The sequence below is a fragment of the Rattus norvegicus genome, chromosome 14 (assembly GCF_021556685.1).
Source record: "Rattus norvegicus strain SHRSP/BbbUtx chromosome 14, alternate assembly SHRSP_T2T, whole genome shotgun sequence".
Taxonomy (NCBI): Eukaryota; Metazoa; Chordata; class Mammalia; order Rodentia; family Muridae; genus Rattus; species Rattus norvegicus.
The window spans coordinates 81,424,338-81,443,428 of NC_141547.1; the positions used below are offsets into that span (position 1 = coordinate 81,424,338).

A 19,091-nucleotide genomic window follows, 5' to 3' on the forward strand; every position below is an offset into this window, starting at 1 on the left:
GTCCTCTGTTTACCTTCGGGTGTCAGCCCGTGCAAAACCGTAGCTCGTGGGTAGGACCAAGTAGCAATGTGGAGAGACACCTCTGTGACTTGTAGCAGTTGAGCCACGTGGAACCTTGATGAGCAGTGGAACAGAGAGCACGAGGAACTGGTGTTATGTCCCTGTTCCCTGTGGAGAAGCAGCCCGGGATGGTTTTAACTGTAGGATGTGAAACAGAGAGATCAAGTTTTGTGTTTGTTTGAGAAAACCAGACAACAGAGTGACTATGGCTGTTAGCTGCAAAATCATAACTGCAGCATCTGTAAAAGTGGTATCCACCCCAGCGCAACATCTGTAAAAGTGGTACCACACCCCACAGTGTCAGTGTCAGAGGAAGCCATTGAGGCTGAAAGCAGAAGTCCATCAAAGTCTTCTGCTGTGCACCCATGTGTCTAGGTTCTTCTGCTGTGCGCCCATGTGTCTAGGTTCTTCTGCTGTGCACCCATGTGTCTAGGTTTGATTGCAGACACCTGTCAGGGCAGAGAAATGACCACGGGTAAGACAACTGCTGACTGTACAGTGACTGTGGGTCTCATTCCCAGCACTCACATGGTAAGTCACAATAGTCTGTAGCTCCAATTTCAGGACATTTTCTTTTCTTTCTTTTTTTTTTCTGTTTTTTTGTTTTGTTTTGTTGGTTTAGTTTGGCTTGTTTGTTTGTTTGTTTTGGAGACAGGCTTTCTCTGTATAGCCCTGACCAGATTGGTCTCAAACATAGAGATTCACCTGCCTCTGCCTACCAGAATTAAAGGCATGGGCCACCAGCTCCAGGAGATTTCCAGTACCTTCTTCTGACCTCTTTGGGCACCAGGCACACATGTGGTGCACATACATATGCAGGCACAACACCCATACACATAAAATAAATAATTCTTTTAAAGTTGAAAAGGAAGAAAGGGAGGAATAAAAATCACTTGTCATACTGAGAGCCAGGAGGAGGTGCATAGGTAGAGAAGGACAATGAGCGGAGAGACGCCAGGACTGAGAGGTAGGTAGGGAAACTGGAGAGGTTTTGTTCTCTGTTTTGAGGTAGTAGTCTAGCTTTGCTGTTCAAGCCAACATTAAACTCTTGCCTCAGATTTCTATAACCACAAGCACACACCACTGCCCCAGCCTTTGCTAGAAACCTTGAAGCAGCCATTATATCGATGTTTAAACGCACTTTACAACTGAACTAAATGAGCATATCTTCAGGTGCACAGGGATTTAAAGAGTCACACAAAGAGTTAGAGCCACACAGGAGGCCTGGCCGTAGGGCGCAGCAGCAGCAGAGGATGGGACAATGGCAGGAGCTGCCTGTGGCAGTGGCAGGCAGAAGCCAGTGAACAATGAACAGCCCTACAGTCTGTTCACAGCACCGTGTCCAACGTTTATGTTAAAAGGATCAGAGGAATGGAGAAACAGGGTGGCCAGGACCACAAGAACCTGGAAGACAAATGGCCTTAAACTCCCCAAATTAATTTATAATTCATAATGTCACAAATGCATTTTGTGACAGAGGCAGAGTAAGCTGGGTGGTAGTGATGCACGCCTTTTATCCCAATGCTCAGGAGGTATAGAGGCAAGTGGAACTCTGAGTTTGAGGCCAGCCTGGTCTACAGAGTGAGTTCCAGGATAGCCAGGGCTACATGGAGAAATCCTGTCTCAAACAATACAGTAAAGCAAAAGAAAAGGAATAAGGAACAGCCAAGACAACTCAAGTGAAAGAGCATAAGAGTTGTCACAGATTCCTTGAAGAATACCAGAGACAGGCCAGAGGCATGCCTGCCATACAAGCACGAAGGCTGCATTCAGATCCCCAGAGCTCACAGGAAAAGCTTGGCACAGTGGCCTGAGCCTATAAGCCCAGCACTGGGACAGGCACAGACAAGTGGCTCCCTGAAGCTTATTGCCAGGCAACCTAGCTAATTGACGAGATTCTGGTCCCCAAAGAAACAGAGTGATCAAGGAGAGACACCCCATACATAATTCTGGCCTCTAAATCCACAGGCACACACATGTACAAACAAAGGTACATTTGTACGTACAACACTAGACACACAAACTGCCAAAGGTGTTTTCCACCCAAAATCTTTATAGAGTACAAGATGAGACTTTGGAGTATCAGAAGGCGGCAGGACTTTGAGTGTGGCTAACCTTTGTAAATGAAATTAATCATCCTATCTAGCCTATAAACAAGACACACAATCTAGGTATTTTATTTACAAGCTGTAGCCTGGATCGGGTAGGAGCTATTTTGACTTACTTTCCAGCCATGCTGTCCCTTGTTAATTGCTGTTTCTCCTGGCCATGTGCTCATGGTCTGTCTCCTCCACCTCCGTGTCCTTTATTCTCTTTCTCTCTCCCTGTAACCCTCTCACTCAATCCTTTTTAAATTTTTTTTCTTTTTTTTTTTCTTTTTTTCAGAGCTGGGGACCGAACCTAGGGCCTTGCGCTTGCTAGGCAAGCGCTCTACCACTGAGCTAAATCCCCAACCCTTCTCACTCAATCCTTAAGTCCTACCTTCCCCCTCTCCTGCCCAAACACAGGCTCTGGCCTTTTATTGACCAGTTAAACTGGGAGCAAGGTTTACATAGCATCCTGTGAGGCCGCTTGTCACCATCACCGTCAAAGGCAGGCGGGTCTGGAGAGCCAATTTTTAGCATTAGAAAACAAGCAGCATCAGACCAACCCTCTGCAAGCCGTCCCTACTACTTTCTAGTGAGCTGGAGTGTGCAGCACTTGTGATGTGGTCCTCTAAGAGAAGAGGAGATAGATGAGATGACCAGATCAGGAATGGGAGAAGGTTAAGGAAGGTAAGCATCTGCCCACGGCTCCAGTGTGTAAGTTGTGATAAGTATACACCATATTCCCAGACAATGCTGTAGAAGCCAGAGGGAACGGACGAGAAAACCAACCAAAAATAACTTTTGCATCATACATAAACTGGAAATGGCCCCATCTTATTGGGAAAATAGGTGAGCGGAATAATCCACCCCGCCTGTGGAGATTGCCCATTAGTTGAGAGCCACCTTGGGTGTCCTTAGAGACTCCATAGGTTCTTCCCGTGTGATTTCTGTGTGTTTCCACATGTTTGACTTTCTTTAACAAGTGACAGCCATGGAAGTCTTGGTGTGTACAAAAGACAGCAAAAGGGGTCCTCACTCAGGGGACATGGCTCTGTCCTGCCTGTGTGTGTGTGTGTGTGTCTGTGAATATCTCAAAGTTTCATTCAAAAGCAGAGCAGTGGTGCAGTCAGCAGCACAGTGTGCAGTTGTAGGCATGGAGGGCTCAGGAGTCGCCAAGCACAAGGTGGCACCCTAGTGTTTGCCTCGTTTCTGCTCTCTTAGACTATTGCTCCCTCTGGGTCTCCAGGTCTCCTGTATTCCAAATCAGGGTCTCGATGACCTGCGAACTACAGACTGAAGCAGAGGAAGCCCCTCTGGGTATGAGGCCGAGGTGTTCTCAGTATTGGGCCTTTCTCCCTCAACACTGAACACTGAACTGCAGCCAGCTCTTTCTTCCACCCTTTCAACCTCTTAACATTAGGTAGGAGAGAAAAAGATAGAGAGGAAAGGAAAGATCTCTGAATAAACTCAGAGATTGGAAAGGGGACGATAGCATTAGAACACTCCAGCTGATTAGGGGCATCAAGTTTCTTGGGACAAGTTTGATCTTCACCATCAGAATATCTAATTTGTTCTTGTTGTTTCTCTTTTGCACACCACTACTTAACAAACCATGACTAACAACAACCCCTCAACTCTCAGGGCTCTACCATTTATGTACCCTCTCAAGAGTCCCCAGGCTTCTAAACATCACACAGTCTCAGAAACCCTGCAGCCAGCAGAATCACAGCCCTGCTAGAGCACGGGGCGAAGCACAGTCAGCTGCTGTGGGCAGTCTGAGCAGCCACACACCCACACCTGGGGTAAAATGAAAACATTCTTAAAATATCTCTGCGTTTTTGTTTTTGTTTTTAAAGAAACCAAAATTCAAGAATTGTCACTATACTGAACATTCTGTGGCAGGTCATGACCAGACAGTGCTGCGCTGGTTCTGCTGGCAGGACAGAGTTCTAGCACAGGAAGAAGTAGGTCCTCCCTGGCATCTTCTCTAGGAGGTACATACGTGGAGGTGGCCCTTTTGACATCCTGGGGTTAAGTCTAGTCATTGTGTGCCTTCTAGGTCCTTTCATTCTCTGGATGGCTTCACTCACTTGACACTCAGAACCTGCACTGATGGCACTATTTTGTCTTTTTTTTAATGTTCTCTCTCTCTTCTGGTGCCAGGGATAGACCCTTAAATCTCAAGGCACTGAGCTATACCTCAGCAAAACATATCAGGAAAATGGCTCCTGCTGCTACTGCTTCTCCTTTCTCCCCTTTCTTCTCCTTCCCCCCTTCATTTTTAAAATTGTATGTATATGAGTGTTTGGCCTACATAAGCACCACATTAGTGCCTGGTGCCCACGGAGGTCAGAAGAGGGCATCAGACCACCTGAAACGTTAGTTACAGATGGTCGTGAACTACCACGTGAGTGCTGAGAACTAAATCCAGGGCCTCTGCAAGAGCAACACGTGCTCTTAATTAATAAGCCATCTCTCCAGCCAGGAAAATGGTTTCTAATTCAATAGTTTTCCCCCAGTTGCATTAACATTAATGTCATAGATCTGGGATGATCTTGAAAGGCAATAATTGGCTTACTTTCTCTTCCAGCTGATTTCTGAGGAAGGGGTAGACAGTCTGACTGTGAAGGAATTGCAGGCAGCGTGTCGAGCACGGGGCATGCGAGCACTTGGTGTCACAGAAGACCGTCTGAAGGGCCAGCTGAAACAGGTATGTGGGTGGCCTCATTGGCTGGCTGGGGCAGGTTCATAGCTTTTCCCTCTACTGGGAATTATCTACCCCTGCTCCAGACAGCACAAGTGTGCATTTGTTTGTTTGTTTGTTTGTTTGTTTGTTTGTTTGTTTGGGATGGTCCAAGTGAATGCATATCTGGCACAAATGCCCAGAATTCCATCCTCAACACAGCACAGGAGTGGAGCGCACACATGCACACAAACCTAAAGGTGGTGGCACACTTGGAGACAGAAGGATCAGAATTTGAGGCCAGCCTGAGTTACAGAGTAAGACCCTGTCCTAGAACAGACAGACAGACAGAGTGAAGGAAATAGCCAAACTGATAGACTACCTGCTTAGCATGCACAGGCTCTGGGCTGGTTCTCCAGTGCTGTATTAGTGAGGTCGTACACGTCTGTAGTCCTGGCACTCAACATGTAAAGGTAAGATAATCAAGAGCAAGAAAACATGATTTTGTTCTGTTTTGTTTTTTCTTTTGTTTTTGTTTTTTTGAGAAGGGTTTCTCTTTGTAGTCCTGGCTGTCCTGGAACTTGCTCTATAAACCAGGCTGGACTTGGTCCACCTGCCTCTGCCTCCTGAGTGCTGGGATTAAAGGGGTGTACGACCAGCACCCAGCACCATCAGACATGTAAGACGTGGGTTCTCAGCACACAGCACGAAGGCTGTTCTTGTTGGTGAGTGGGATCCAAGGTCGCAGGCAACGCTTGCCTCTGCCTGCCCTCTGCTGCTGCTCAGCCTTTCACACATCCTAAGCATTCCTCTTTATTTTTGGTTTTACGAGACAAGATTTCTCCGTGTAGACATGGCTGTTCTGGAACTCTTATCTGTAGATCAGGCTGCCCTTGAACTCAAAGATCCACCTGTCTCTGCCTCCTGCCTGCTGGGATTAAAAAAGTGTCATTACACTTGGCTCCTTTTTTCCTTTGTTTTTAATATCAAAGGTTCAAAGGTGCTTTATTCTCAGACTTGTTTTTGTTTTGTTTTGTTTTTTTATTCTTTAATCCTTCTTTATAGTCCAGTCTTCATTTCCCTCCTGGTCCACCCCCACTACTACCACCACTCCTATTCCATACCTCCTCCCCTTCCCCACCTTCAAGAGGATGTCCCTGCACCCCTCCCCCTGACCGCCCCAGTCCTTGTGGCCTCAAGGGTTAGATGCATCCTCTCTCATTATCTATCTATCTATCTATCTATCTATCTATCTATCTATCTATCTATCTATCTATCTATTGTTGTTGTTATTATTATTATTATTATTATTATTATTCATGTGACTGTTTTGTCTGCATCTATGATTATTCGTCACATGCATTCCCCTGCCCTTGGAAGTCAAGAGAATGTGTTGGGTCCCCTGGAACTAGAGTTACAGACAGTTGTAACTAACCATCCATGTGGGTGCAGGGAGCAGAACCTAGGTCCTCTACCAGAACAAACAGCTGAGCTGTTTCTCTGGCCCCTCTTATCATTTGTTGCCCTGTATGTGAATAAGACCTAACAGCTTTTCTGTCCACATGAGAGGTTGTCTTGTTGTGAGTGAAGTACCCTGATAGGCATGAGCCCATGCAGACCTGCACAGAAGTGTGAACTCATTTTATGTTCTTGTGTGGAAGTCAGACGACAACTGCAGAAATCTGTCCACTCCTGCCACCTTTGGGACTTAGAGTTCAATCTCAAGTTATAAAGTCTGTGAACAAATGTATGAACCCAGATATGGTTCTGCCTTTAGTCCCAGCACTCAGGAGGCAGAGGCAGAGGTGGGCTGATTTAAGGCAGGCTCAGTTAAAGGCCAGTTCACTCAGTTCTACAGAGTAAGTTCCAGGGCAGCCAGGGCTACATAGAGAAACCCTGCCTTGCCGTGGGTGTGGGAGTGGGATGTCTATCTTATTAGCCTTCGGTTTGTTTTTACATAGTGTTGGAGGTTCAGCCAAAGGCTGCACATGTGCTAGGGAAGCACTTTGCCATTGAGTCTCTCTGCCCTCTAAAGCTTTTGTTTCTGTTGTATGAAACCAGGTCTCACTGTGTAGCCATGGCTGTCCTAAGAGCTTGCTGTGTGGACTAGACCAGTCTTGAATTCACCTCTACCCGGCCTCCTAAAGTGCTGGGGTCAAAGGCATAAGATGCCACATCCAGCCTGCCCTCAAAATTTAAAAAAGAAAGCAGGAACATTTTTTAGGCAAGATCTCATACTATATGGCCCAGGCTGGCCTCAAATTTCTGGGTATCCTTCTGCCTCAGCATTTCTAAAGTTATTTTTATTTATAAGCTAGTACAATAGCTCCTTGAGAAAAGGTGCTTTCCTCCATATTTGACAACCTGAGTTCGATTCCAGAACCCGTGTACTAGAGGGGAGGAATGACTCCCAAATGTCATTCTATGAGTTCAGTTCATGCACTTCTGTGGCATGAGCTGACACACCCCTTCCAAATAAATAGATGTGAAGTAAATGAATAAAGACATCAAAGTTACAAATAGTAATAGGTACCATGTAATATATATGTGTATCATACCGTAGGCCTGTGTTTTTATGTTTTAAGTGCCTAGGCTGCCATAGATTGTGTGATCCTCCTGTCTCAGCTAGGGCAGGAATTTCAGATACGCACCACCATTCCTAGGCCACTGTACCAGCCTGTTTATAAGCTCAAAGCACACTGACCATTCTCAAGGTACCTGGAGCTGATGATCAGTTTACTGAATGGTGTGTATGTATCTATTTTATGTTATATGTATTGGATATATTTTTAATATTTATTTCATTTGTATGGGTATTTGAATGAATGTTTGTATAGCTCATGCATGCAAGTGCCCATGGAGACCAGAAGAGGGTGTCAGGCCCTCCATAACTGGAGTTAGAAAGAGTTGTGAGCTGCCAGTGAGTGTTAGGAACTGGACCCAGGTTCTCTGCAGGAGCAGCGAGGGCTCTTTCCAGCACCTTAAAGATATTTTTGAAATATCTTTGGGAAATGCATTTTAGTGACTTAATGAACCTGTTTGCTCCAGTCATGTTTGCTTGTGCATCTCTCAACTAAACCAGAGCTACAGAGGGAAACTGTGGGAGGCACTCAGGCTGTAGGTCAGGCAAGGTCAGCCTGCCTGCCCAGTGACTGTGCTTTGCTTCCAGTGGCTGGACTTGCACCTGTATCACGAGATCCCTACATCATTGCTCATACTGTCCCGGGCCATGTACCTCCCAGACACCCTCTCACCTGCCGACCAGCTGAAGTCCACCTTGCAGACCCTTCCAGAAATTGTGGTATGTTTTGTCAGAAGACCCTTTAGACTTCTCATCTCTGTGGGTTTGGGATGGAACGCTCACCTCCACAGCTGTCCTCTTCATCAGCTCCCTGGCTTGTCTCCCTGCCCAGCCCCCTGTATAGCACAGTCTCAGGCACAGCATTGCTAAGGTGGCAAAACTGAACTGATGCATTCTTTTTTCTTATGCTGTAACTCAAACGTCCTCTATGGGTAGGGAGCCTTACCCTCAGAAGTCTTGGAACCCCCGAGGCAGCATGCCATTGTGTACTCTGTTGTTTTGTATGAAGCCTGGGTAGTAACATTGCTCAGAGAGAGGTAAGGGCACTGCAGGACTGGCACCTCAGGCTCACTGCAGTTACCACCTTCTTTCTCCTTTCCTCTGAAGGCAAAGGAGGCTCAGGTAAAAGCGGCTGAGGTGGAGGGCGAACAGGTAGACAACAAGGCGAAGCTGGAGGCCACACTGCAGGAAGAGGCCGCCATCCAGCAGGAACACCTGGAAGAACTAAAGAGAGCCGCTGAGACTGCGGTAAGCAGCCTGTGCCGCTGAGACTGTGGGGAGCAGTTGCACTGACTGACAGACACTCTGTGGGACCCAAAGCTGTCCCAGGCCAAGTTCCTTAGAGCCTGTCTTGTAGCTGTGTATGTGGCTCTCAGGCCTGTCCTGTCTGTCTTTGCAGGGGACAAAGTGTTCAAGGATACACGAGTGCGTGAATGCAGAGCTATAGCTCTTGGGGACAGTGCAGTAGAAGACAGGATGAGACATCTAACTCCCTGGGCACCATTGGCATAGGACAGGCCAGCCTAGCAACCAGGCAGAAGTGACCAAAGGACCCACCTTCTCAGGGTTGTTTCCTACCAGTTACTGACGCCCCACGACTGTGCTCACTCTTGGCTTCCGTGGTCTCAGAAGCTGCAGTAGCTGAAGCTGTAGTGTCACTGGACCTTGGAGTTGCCTGAGTTATTCATGCACATCCCTCCCCCTGTCTCAGTCCCAGCGAGGGAGCCACATGCTCTGACTGAATCTGTTGCGGTGGCCTCGGGTGGCTGGCTCATCGTGGGTGGAGGGAGCTACTGTTGCTGGATAGTGATCAGTCGGTCTCCCTACCACTGCAGAGTGTTCCAGGGTGACAGTGTGGTACTGTTTCATTTCAGAAGGACATCCAGCCAGAAGTAGCAGAAGCCACTGTCCCTGGGAGGCCAGGCGCCGAGCTTCAGCCCAAGATGGTTGATGTGATCCCGCCCTCAGAGATACTAAAGGATACAGCACCTGTTCTGGAAGGTTTGAAGGTGAGCTACATGACCAGGAGAGGGGGGCACTGCCTGCTCTTCCATGAGACCCAGATTTGACTCTCAGCACCCACATGGCAGCTCACTTCAGTTATACACAGAGGACCAGTGCCCGTTCTCTTGTCTCCTCAGGAACAAGGCAGACGCGTAGTGCCTAGACATACATGTAGGCAAACACCCTTGTACACACTCATAAACAGTCTTTTAGAAACAGAAGATAGGGCTGAGGCGGTGATCCCATTATGGTGCTTACATGGAGTGCTCCATACATCGCGTGCTCAGGGCCGTAGGCTCAGTGCCCTGTGCTACAAAAGAGAAAAATGTGGCCTTCCAGCCAGTGTTGGTGAGGATGTGGAGAGCCTGGACCTCTTTGGAAACAGCAGACTTATGCCCTATGATCAACTGCTTACACCTGTACACAGACATTCACAGCAGCTGTCCTAGCTACTGAACGCCACCCAGAAGGGGAAAGCTGTTAGAGTGTGTGCCACATTAGAAAGTTTACCACTGGACATCAGAATGAAAAGAAACAGAGCTAGTAATCCATCTCTGTGGGAGTCTAGAAAACACAGGCTGTCCCACAGAGCAAGAGTAGGGATAGAATCCTAAGGAGTATAGGGCAACATTTGGAGATCACCACTATGCTCTCTCTGCTGGCACATCAAGAAGACACACACAAGTGCCGTAGCCAGCATAGCTCAGAGCTGACTTTAACTCACTTGAGGCTGTCCTCTAGTGTTTGCTTATATGGGGTGAACAGAAAGGTTTTCAACATTTAGGGGCAGAAGCTGTTTGTTCCCTTGACTTAGGTTTATCTACTCATTTCTTTCCAGGGAGAAGAGATAACCAAGGAGGAAATTGACATCCTCAGTGACGCCTGCTCCAAGCTAAAGGAGCAGAAGAAGTCCCTGACCAAGGAGAAGGAGGAGCTGGAGCTGCTGAAAGAGGATGTCCAGGACTACAGTGAGGTGGGTAGACGCGGGTCGGGAAGATGGACCATTGTAGGCAGCCCTCCAGCAGCTGCTCAGGGACCAGGCTGACACCGGAGAGGATGGGTAGATGATTGGGCCACTGTGTAGGTTGATGAGACCCTTGTTGCTATGTTGGTGATAGCTGTCAGAACCCTGGTGTCATGGGAACAGCTTAGTCACTTAATGAGTGCAATCATACTTTCATCCGGGCCTTCCAGGGCACTTCTGTTTTTATCTCGTGGTTGTCCCTCCTTTCCTTCCTTTCATAGTGCTAGGTACGTGCTGTTCCACTAACTCTCCTCCGCCCCAGCTGTCACTGTTCTCTACCCTTATCGTTACCACAAGACCATTATCCCTACCCTGCTGGCAAAGTAATGATTTAGAGATTGATGCTAATAGTCAATTTTCTATGTCTCATCTTCCCTGTGCTAATCCCCTCTGGCTATGTGACTTCTCCACCAGAAACCACATTTTTCACTAGACAAGGCAGTGCCTCATTCCCCTCTGCTCCTCAGCCTGCTCTCACCCCTGTAATCTTTGACCCATGTAAAGAAAGATAATACTTAGACTTCCTTGAGCATTTAGTTATTCATTCATTCATTCATTGCTAATACAAAGGAAGTTGAATTCAGAATAGATTTTAAAAATTTGAACTTATAAAACTAAATAAAAAATTTGCATGAGAGAAATAATAATCTGCAATTTCTAAGGCTGAATTTAGTTCTTTTGTTTGGTTGATTTCTGTTTTGTGGAGCTGGGGATCGAACTCAGGACCTTGTGCATAGTACCTTGTACCACTAAACCACATCCTAGCACAAATTCATGACTTAATTTTTAAGGTCAAATTAATGTAGAGCCTTCCCTCTTTTTTGGGACGTGCTTTTTAAATTAGGACTTGCAGGAGATCAAGAAGGAACTTTCCAAGACGGGTGATGAGAAATACATAGAAGAGTCTACAGCCAGCAAGAGGCTGTCCAAGCGGGTGCAGCAGATGATCGGGCAGATCGATGGCCTCATCACACAGCTGGAGACCACGCAACAGAACGGCAAGCTGGACCCCGCTGCTGCGAGCTCTCCCACAGGGTAAGCAAGCCTCTATTCCAAAGTATAGCCCTTTGCCTCTCCCTGTCCGCCTCACCTGGGGCCCAGGGCAGCCAGGGTTCCAGGGTCTTCGCTCTTATTTTCCCTCCCTTCACAGCTCAGGTTCTGCAACCGCATGCTCATTTTACCTAGATAGATCATCAGATCTGTCTGTTCCCTGCCTTCCCATCACTTTGAGCTTTAGTCTTAACCCCACTTGGCTCCTGGTTCTTCAAACTGTCAGGCTCTCTCCTGCATCCTCCATTTTCTAACCCTGGTATTATGACACCATTATGAACAGTCTGCCTTCCTGAGCAGACACCAGGAAGTGGTGATATACTCCATGCTTTTGTGACCCCACTATGAGTAGACTTGCTACAAGTCCTGACCATAGACTCTACAGTGAGGGCAGGTAGCTACCGCTGGGCTCAGCTTCTACTCTAGGTCCTTGAATTGGTTGTTGGTAGCCTGGAAGACAGGGGCCTAAGGACTTGTGGTACTCCGCACTGTGGGGATATGCACATGTGTGTGGTGCCTGTAGAGGCCAAAAGAAGGTATCAGATCCCCTAGAGCTGGAGGCATAAACAACTGTGAGCCCCCAGACATGGGTTCTGGGAACTGAACTCAAGTCTTCTGCAAGTGCAGTAATTGCTTTTAACCACTGAGCCATCTCTGCAGCCTCAAGACTTTCTCAGTTTTATGTGTATGTGTGTGTATGTGGTATGCATGAGCATGTGTGTGTGTACGTGGTATACATGAACATGTGTGTGTGTGTGTGTGCGTGTGTGGTATTTGTATATGTTCTATATGTGTAAGTATGTGTGTGTGCTGGTGTACATGCTTATGTGCACATGGAGGCTATGAGCCCACAAGCCCATGATCTTCCTATGCCTGCCCCTACCCAGTAGCACTGCGGTTATAGACACACGTGTGACTACTACCAGCTTTTTACATAGGTTCTGAGGATTTGAACTCAGGTCCTCATGTAGTGAGAACACTGACAGCTGCTAAGCAACTTCCCCAGCTTCCAAGGACGCGCTCCCTAAGTGTCCATGCTCGCCTTGCATCTAGAAGGGAGAGAGGCTTAGGGTCTCACTGTGGGAGAAGTCATGCTGATGTTTCCAGTTCATGCATGATCAGAGTTTACGGGGGGAGCTGTGGGTAAGGCATGAAACGAAGCACCTGGCCAATATCACATGTGGACTGCACTCCCCAGGGAGAGTGTCATCAGCGTCGACGAGCTCATCAGCGCCATGAAGCAAATCAAGCACATTCCAGAACACAAGCTGATCAGTTTGACCTCAGCCCTGGATGAAAATAAGGATGGCAATATCAACATCGATGATCTTGTTAAGGTGGGTCTCTGCAGATGAGCCAGGCCAGCCTGGCTGCTTTCCTGGTTCAGGGCCCAGGGGTTTGTCGAGCTGCTTATTCAGAGCTTTAAGACTATCGAGAGGGGTCTGGAGAAATGGCTGTCATTGGTTAAGGGTACTAGCTGCTCTTACAGAGGAATGAGGTTCAATTCCTACTTCCACATGGCAGCTCACAACAGTCTGTAATTCTAGCTCCAGAGGATCTGGCACCTTCACACACATGCAATAAATAAATCCTTTTAAAAAGAAGACTATTGGGGGCTGGGGCGATGGCTCAGTGGTTAAGAGCATCAACTGCTCTTCCAGAGGTCCTGAGTTCAAATCCCAGCAACCACATGGTGGCTCACAACCATCTCTAATGAGGTCTGATGCCCTCTTCTGGTGTGTCTGAAGACAGCTACAGTGTACCTATAATAAATAAATAAATCTTTGGAAAAAAAAAGAAGACTATTAGGAAGTCAGGTTTGCAAGCCCAAGTGTCTCAGCCCTTTGCTCTCGTTTGAAATCCCACTGGAATTAAGAAGTTACTAAGTTCCAGACATACTGGTGAGATAAGAAAATGCACCCCTGACCTGCCACAGGTGCGCTCCAGCATGCTGCCTTGGACTGTTTCCGCATGTACCACAGGACCTTGCATCCCTATTAGATCTGAGGAACAGGGTAAACACCTCTGCCAGGACCCATTTTGGGGCCGCCTGAGACCAGAGAGACACTGAGTAGGTAGAGTTTACAGGGATCGTGGCTAAGCTCCAGGCACATCAGCCCGCAGGACCTGAGTCGAGATCCAGCCTCTAGGGAAGTGTAGATTCCAGCCTACAAATTGTAAGTTATAGGTCGTGGATTTGGGAGAGAAAATTTGCCACTGTCATCACGGTTCTCAGTATGCCTGGCAAGTTTGTGATTTTTCTATATATAGTCAGAAATACTGGTTAATGTCCTTTAGTTCCATTTTAAAGCAGGCACCATCAGACATAGATGCTGAGCATTTCTTATGTTCTCCCTCAGTCTGCATGGCAGGAGCAGATGTAACCCAATGCTCCAGGGAAGCCATGCTCAGGGCAGGTCCCAGGCTTCTTGTAGGGTGGCAGGGCCATGCTAGCAGGAATCGGGAATTGACACCATGCCCTCCCTGTAAAGTCTATGACCTTTGGAGGTCTGCGGCTCCAGTGGCAGAGCAGCAGGAGGAGCCCAGATACCCATAGCGTGCAGTAAAATGGCGCAGCCAAGAAGGGAGCTCCGAGGAGGGGGGGTCCGTGCTGTCCCCAGAGCTGTGGAGGGCAGTGCAGTGGGGCAGCACCTCCTAAGTCTCCCTCCCTCTGTGTAGGTAATCGACTTGGTGAACAAAGAAGATGTCCAGATCTCTACCACCCAGGTAGCCGAGATTGTGGCCACACTAGAGAAGGAAGAAAAGGTGGAAGAGAAGGAAAAGGCCAAGGAAAAGGCTGAGAAGGAGGCGGCAGAAGTGAAGAACTAGAGCTGCCGGGCTCTTGGCCCCACGGGGCCTGCCTTCATGTCATACCCACCATGGTGACACGGCACACGAGTGATTGCTCTGAGGTGATTTTTAGTGGCAAATCTAATATTTTGTCTGTGGAATAAATCAGAAACTTCCACAATGAAGCAATTTTTAATTTTCATCATTCCACGAAGATTCAGTCTGGCTGGAGCTGGAGAGTGTGGCTATCTGGACTCATGCCATGGTGTGGTCCTAACTGGCCCTGACCCGTGGGTTAAGGTACAGCTGCCTAAAGGATCATAGCCCCACACTGACCCCTGCCTCAGAGATGGCTCTGGCCGGGCCAGTAGGAAGGCATTTCTCTGTATATGTCCTTACTGGATCAGGATCTGGGCGAGCCTCCATCCTGAGAGGAGAATGAGAACCAGTGAACTCCCAGCACATGCGCTGAGCCGAGAGGATGAGCCTGCGTGTCCGCATAGGCCTTGGGGTAAGAGTTAGACAGACACAACTGCAGGCTGCTCTGTTCTGAAGACACTGCCGTCAGGCTGAGGGATTGAGAGTCCTAAACGCCAGTGTACATAGATCTGTTCGTTCATGCCTCCACGGTTGTCTTAACTGCAGGTCCCTGACAGCAGTGTCTGTCCCGTATGGATTCCGAGACATATTGACTAGAGCTCTCTCAATTCACCATTGATCAATTTCCACTTAATAATTCTTTAACTGACCAGTACTGAATTTTCATACATGACCGTCCGCCTAATTCATGAGTAATTCCTAATAGAGTGGGTGACACACATTGAAGAAACCTTTGAAAATGAAATCTTTTCTGTTGGGCATCCACGTTGCTGAGCAGGCCTGGGGGAGAGAACTGACGTCTGCAACTTGAATCTACCTGAGGCTTTGTGTGGCCTTTGACGTAAATTTCAAGTCCTGGCTTACATGACAGAGTGTAAGATGAGGCTTCACAAGGGAATGTTGTAGGCTCAGGGCTCCAGCTTCTTTAGCACAAATGCTCACGGCTGTGCTCTGGCCAAGGAGTGAGGAAGTGGCCCTGTGATGGACCACAGAGCTTTCAGCATGGCGTTCTCTGCCTGCCAACAGCTCACTGGCACCCCTCTGAGTGGACAGCCTAGAGCTCTTTGCTGAGTGGCCAGCAGCCTTTCTCATTTGGAAATGGCTCCTTGGACAGGCCAGGACTGGGTGTCCTGTAGCATCACCACCACCTTCACATTGTAACCCCATCCTTGGAGCACAGAGGAAGGAAGATCATCAGTTCAGCTTGGGCTACTTAGCAAGACCCTGTCCAGAAAAAAAAAAAAAAAAAAAAAAAAGACAAACAAAAAACCTTCTTGACTCCAGACAGGATTCGGATCATGTACAGAGAAACAGCAACCAGAATGCAACTTTCTCAGTTTCTTGAAACTTCTTTCTTGACCGTTAAAGGAAATATATTATGCTAAGGAGAAATAGATGAGTCTTGCATGTAATCCTTGCAGAGTCACAATGGAAGGAGTCTAGTGGCTCCATGGTCACATGTGAATCCCGTGTACCCTACGAGGACAAGATTATGGTTGCCAAATATGTCCCCACAGTAGAGGTTATCTCCTGTGTCCAGCACTCTGGAGCCTGTCCTGTGTCTACCTATCATCTTCATTCTGTATTGTATTGCGGGGCACTGTCTGTGGCCTGTGCTGGCTGCTGCCGACTCAGGAATCCCCTGCTGTCCCTCCAACTGCCACTCTGGACTCTGTCCTCACAGGTCACGCCATCACCCCACCGCTTGACCTTAGCAAGCACATGTGCTGGAAGGTCTACCAGTGGATGCTTCTTGGTTTTTGAAGTTGTCCCCATATCTGTTTGCTTCACTGCTGACCTTACCTAGTACAACTGAGTCAGGGTTAGAAATACCAGATCCATCGGGCAGTGATGGCAGCGCACGGTTTTAGTCCCAGCACTCGGAAGGCAGAGGCAAGTGGATCTCTTGAGTTCCAGGACAGCCAGGGCCACACAGAGAAACCCTGTCTTGAACCACTACCACCACCACCACCACCCTAAAAGAGAAATAGCAGATGCAGGACTGAGAACTGTAATCAGGCTGAGCGTTTGAAAGTTAGTTTGTGTCAACTCGTAACAGTCCTGCACCTCAGCGCTTGCCCAGGGCGTGTGTGCAGGAGCTGAGCCATCTGCACCTCTTAAATGAAAGTACGGTTTCAACACAGGAGTCTGGTATTCCTCTCTCCACTCCACACCACCTTCCCACACAGGATCTGGGAAGCTAGCACCTAAATACCAGGCTTCTTTGGACTATTAACATCTTAAATGTGAAGGGCACCATCTAGTTCTTAAAAGCCATTCTCAAGGTCTTGCGTCCTAGGACCACAGTAAGGAGCAAGTTCTGTACCCTCTTCTGTCTTCCAGGGGTCCCAGAGCCTCACCTAAATAATGTGTAGACATCTTCCATGTTCGTGTAACAGCCCAAAGTGATACTTCTGAACCCTGAGCAATCTACTCAAGAAATTGAATGGAAACTCAGACCACCTTAAGCTCTAATGAGTGTGCTCTGACCACCAGGTGTGCGGAGATTTTAGTGGGGCTTGACTCTCCCCTTGGCCCCTAGGTGAGTGTCAGCTCACACTTGGGGGCTCAGGCCTTGGTTCCAGGCTCTTGACTTGTGGGACCTATCTGAGAAAGCCCTCATCCTGTGATACAGCCCTGTTTTGTAGAAGCTGACAAGGAAGGACTTCTTAGACTCTAGGCTAACCCAGGGGTCTGTGGGGCTAACAGGCTGCATGATGTTTTCTAAAGACCTGATGTAAGGACTGACTGAATAAAGTGCCACTGATGACTTGTCTGCTGTACAACTGATGTCCAGGTTGGGAGTTCCCACACCTAACCAGGCTCTCCCAGCCTGCCAACGCTTAGACCACCACAGACTAAGGTACCTCACAGCCCAATTTTTTCTTCTCGTGAGCTGCACAGGGTGGGCAGGAGTTGAGACCTTGCTAAGGCACCCCAGGGAAATGAGGTCTGTGCCCACAGGAAACCAGCCCAGGGCAGGACCCAGCCATGGGGATGTGAGGACAGCGAGCCTGATGGACGCAGTTCCCCAAGCCCCACCTTGGTGCTTGCTTTGGGACCTTATCTGGGAGGAGGGTCTGGCTTTTGAGTTAACAGTATTCTCATCTGATCTCATCAGTGACTGCTGCCCTGAGCCCAGGACACCAGCATGGAGTGCATGGCCTCCTGTAGCCATTCGTGGTGTCTTCTAGAATGCTTGATTGAGGTCATATCGGTCCCCAGGCTCAAGAAGTACAAGTCTCAGGGCAAGGGTAGAAGCTGCTTGTGGGTGAGGAAGGACAGTCAGTATCTAAAGGGCGCAGCCCACCTACTGGCTCTTTTGAGAACAAAGCAAACATTTAGACAGTAAATTCAAGTCCCGACCCCAAGTGACTTGAGGAAAGCCTTGTGCACCAGGGAGTGGGGGTGTGACCGTGCCTGACTCTCTCACTGGAAAACAGGACATTTGACACACAACTGGTTTCTTCCCTTCTTGGGAAAATAATTCTTTCCACTTTTATGAATTCTATGTTTTGCCTGCAAGTATGTTTACATCCAGTGCCCACAGACCAGGCTCTGTCCCCTGACACTGGAGTTGTGGATGGTTGTAACCATCCTGTGGGACTTGGGAATAAAACCCAGGTCCTCTGCAAGAGCAGCAAGTACTCTTAATAAATCACTGAGTCATCTCTCCAACTCAGAAGATCATTCTTGCTGCTGGTCCTCAGAACACTAGGACCTATCCCAACCCAGTCTGACAGCCAGCCACAGGCCAGTGGCAGTGTGCAGGAGTGTCCTGGGAGCCAGCCTGTTCCTGGTACCAGCTAAAGCAAGCCAGGAAACCATCCACCATCATTACTACCCATGTTCAAAAGGCCAGGCAGTGGAATAGATTCCTCCAGAGGAGACTAGAGTTTGATGATGGCTTAGAGCCACTGGGCAGTGGCCACCCAGGAAACCCTGGTGGTACAGCATCCTGACCTATGGCCCCTGCCTCTTTCAGAGTTTTCAGGTTGTCCCCGTGGACCAACCCCTTGGTGCTAGCTTTCCCTAGATGTAGATCAAGAGCCCTGCCTGGACTTGAAAAGGGCCTTCAGATTACCGTACAAAGCTATGCTCAGAATGACACTAGAGGGCGCTACAGGCTGCCACAGCTCTTGGGTTTCAGGGATAAAAATGCCATCCTCCTGGTGCCACGCCCTACATATACTTGCACACTTGTGCTCGTATATGCACACATGCTGTTCTTTGGGCTTTAGTTAGATCCTTTAGCTGCCTTCTGCACAGTCACTATCATATGTGTGGCTCTGAGTCCCTGAAACTGTCTGGTGCCCCTCAAGAAGTTGACGGGTGACCAACAGCAACACTACCCAAGGCCTATAGTTTCCCCTAAAACCCGGTACCTCCCCAAAGATCCTTAAGCTCCTCTTTCAGTCTAGAGCCAAGACTCCAGTCATAAATCCCCTCACTAGAAGGTGGACCCGATCCTAGCAAGGGATGAAATTCATTCAGCCCTCAGGTCTTCTCCCAAGGTTAGAAAGTACAACAGACAAAATGGATGTAGGAAGGAAACACTAAGTTCTCTCTGCGTTGTCCTGGAACTCATTACGTAGACCAGCTTTGCCTTACACTCAGAGATTGCCTACACCATGCCTGGCCCAGTGTAGATTGCTTAAACCAGGGGTTTGGCTACCTGCCTTTCCCCCAGAGGACTTTCAAATGTAAGTAAGC

General features: G+C 48.2%; 1 protein-coding gene across 2 annotated transcripts in view; it reads left to right on the forward strand.

Moving 5' to 3' along the window:
* Letm1 (leucine zipper and EF-hand containing transmembrane protein 1) overlaps positions 1-17,148 on the forward strand; it is a 42,164-nt gene extending 25,016 nt beyond the window's left edge. The window contains 8 exon segments of one of the 2 annotated variants that reach the window (NM_001005884.1): positions 4,738-4,857; positions 8,000-8,131; positions 8,519-8,659; positions 9,286-9,420; positions 10,254-10,388; positions 11,284-11,474; positions 12,688-12,826; positions 14,169-14,464. In NM_001005884.1, coding sequence (NP_001005884.1) covers positions 4,738-4,857; positions 8,000-8,131; positions 8,519-8,659; positions 9,286-9,420; positions 10,254-10,388; positions 11,284-11,474; positions 12,688-12,826; positions 14,169-14,318 — 1,143 coding nt within the window. In that variant the 3' untranslated portion in view covers positions 14,319-14,464. 2 annotated transcript variants of the gene reach the window in all.
* The last annotated feature ends 1,943 nt before the right edge of the window (positions 17,149-19,091 follow it).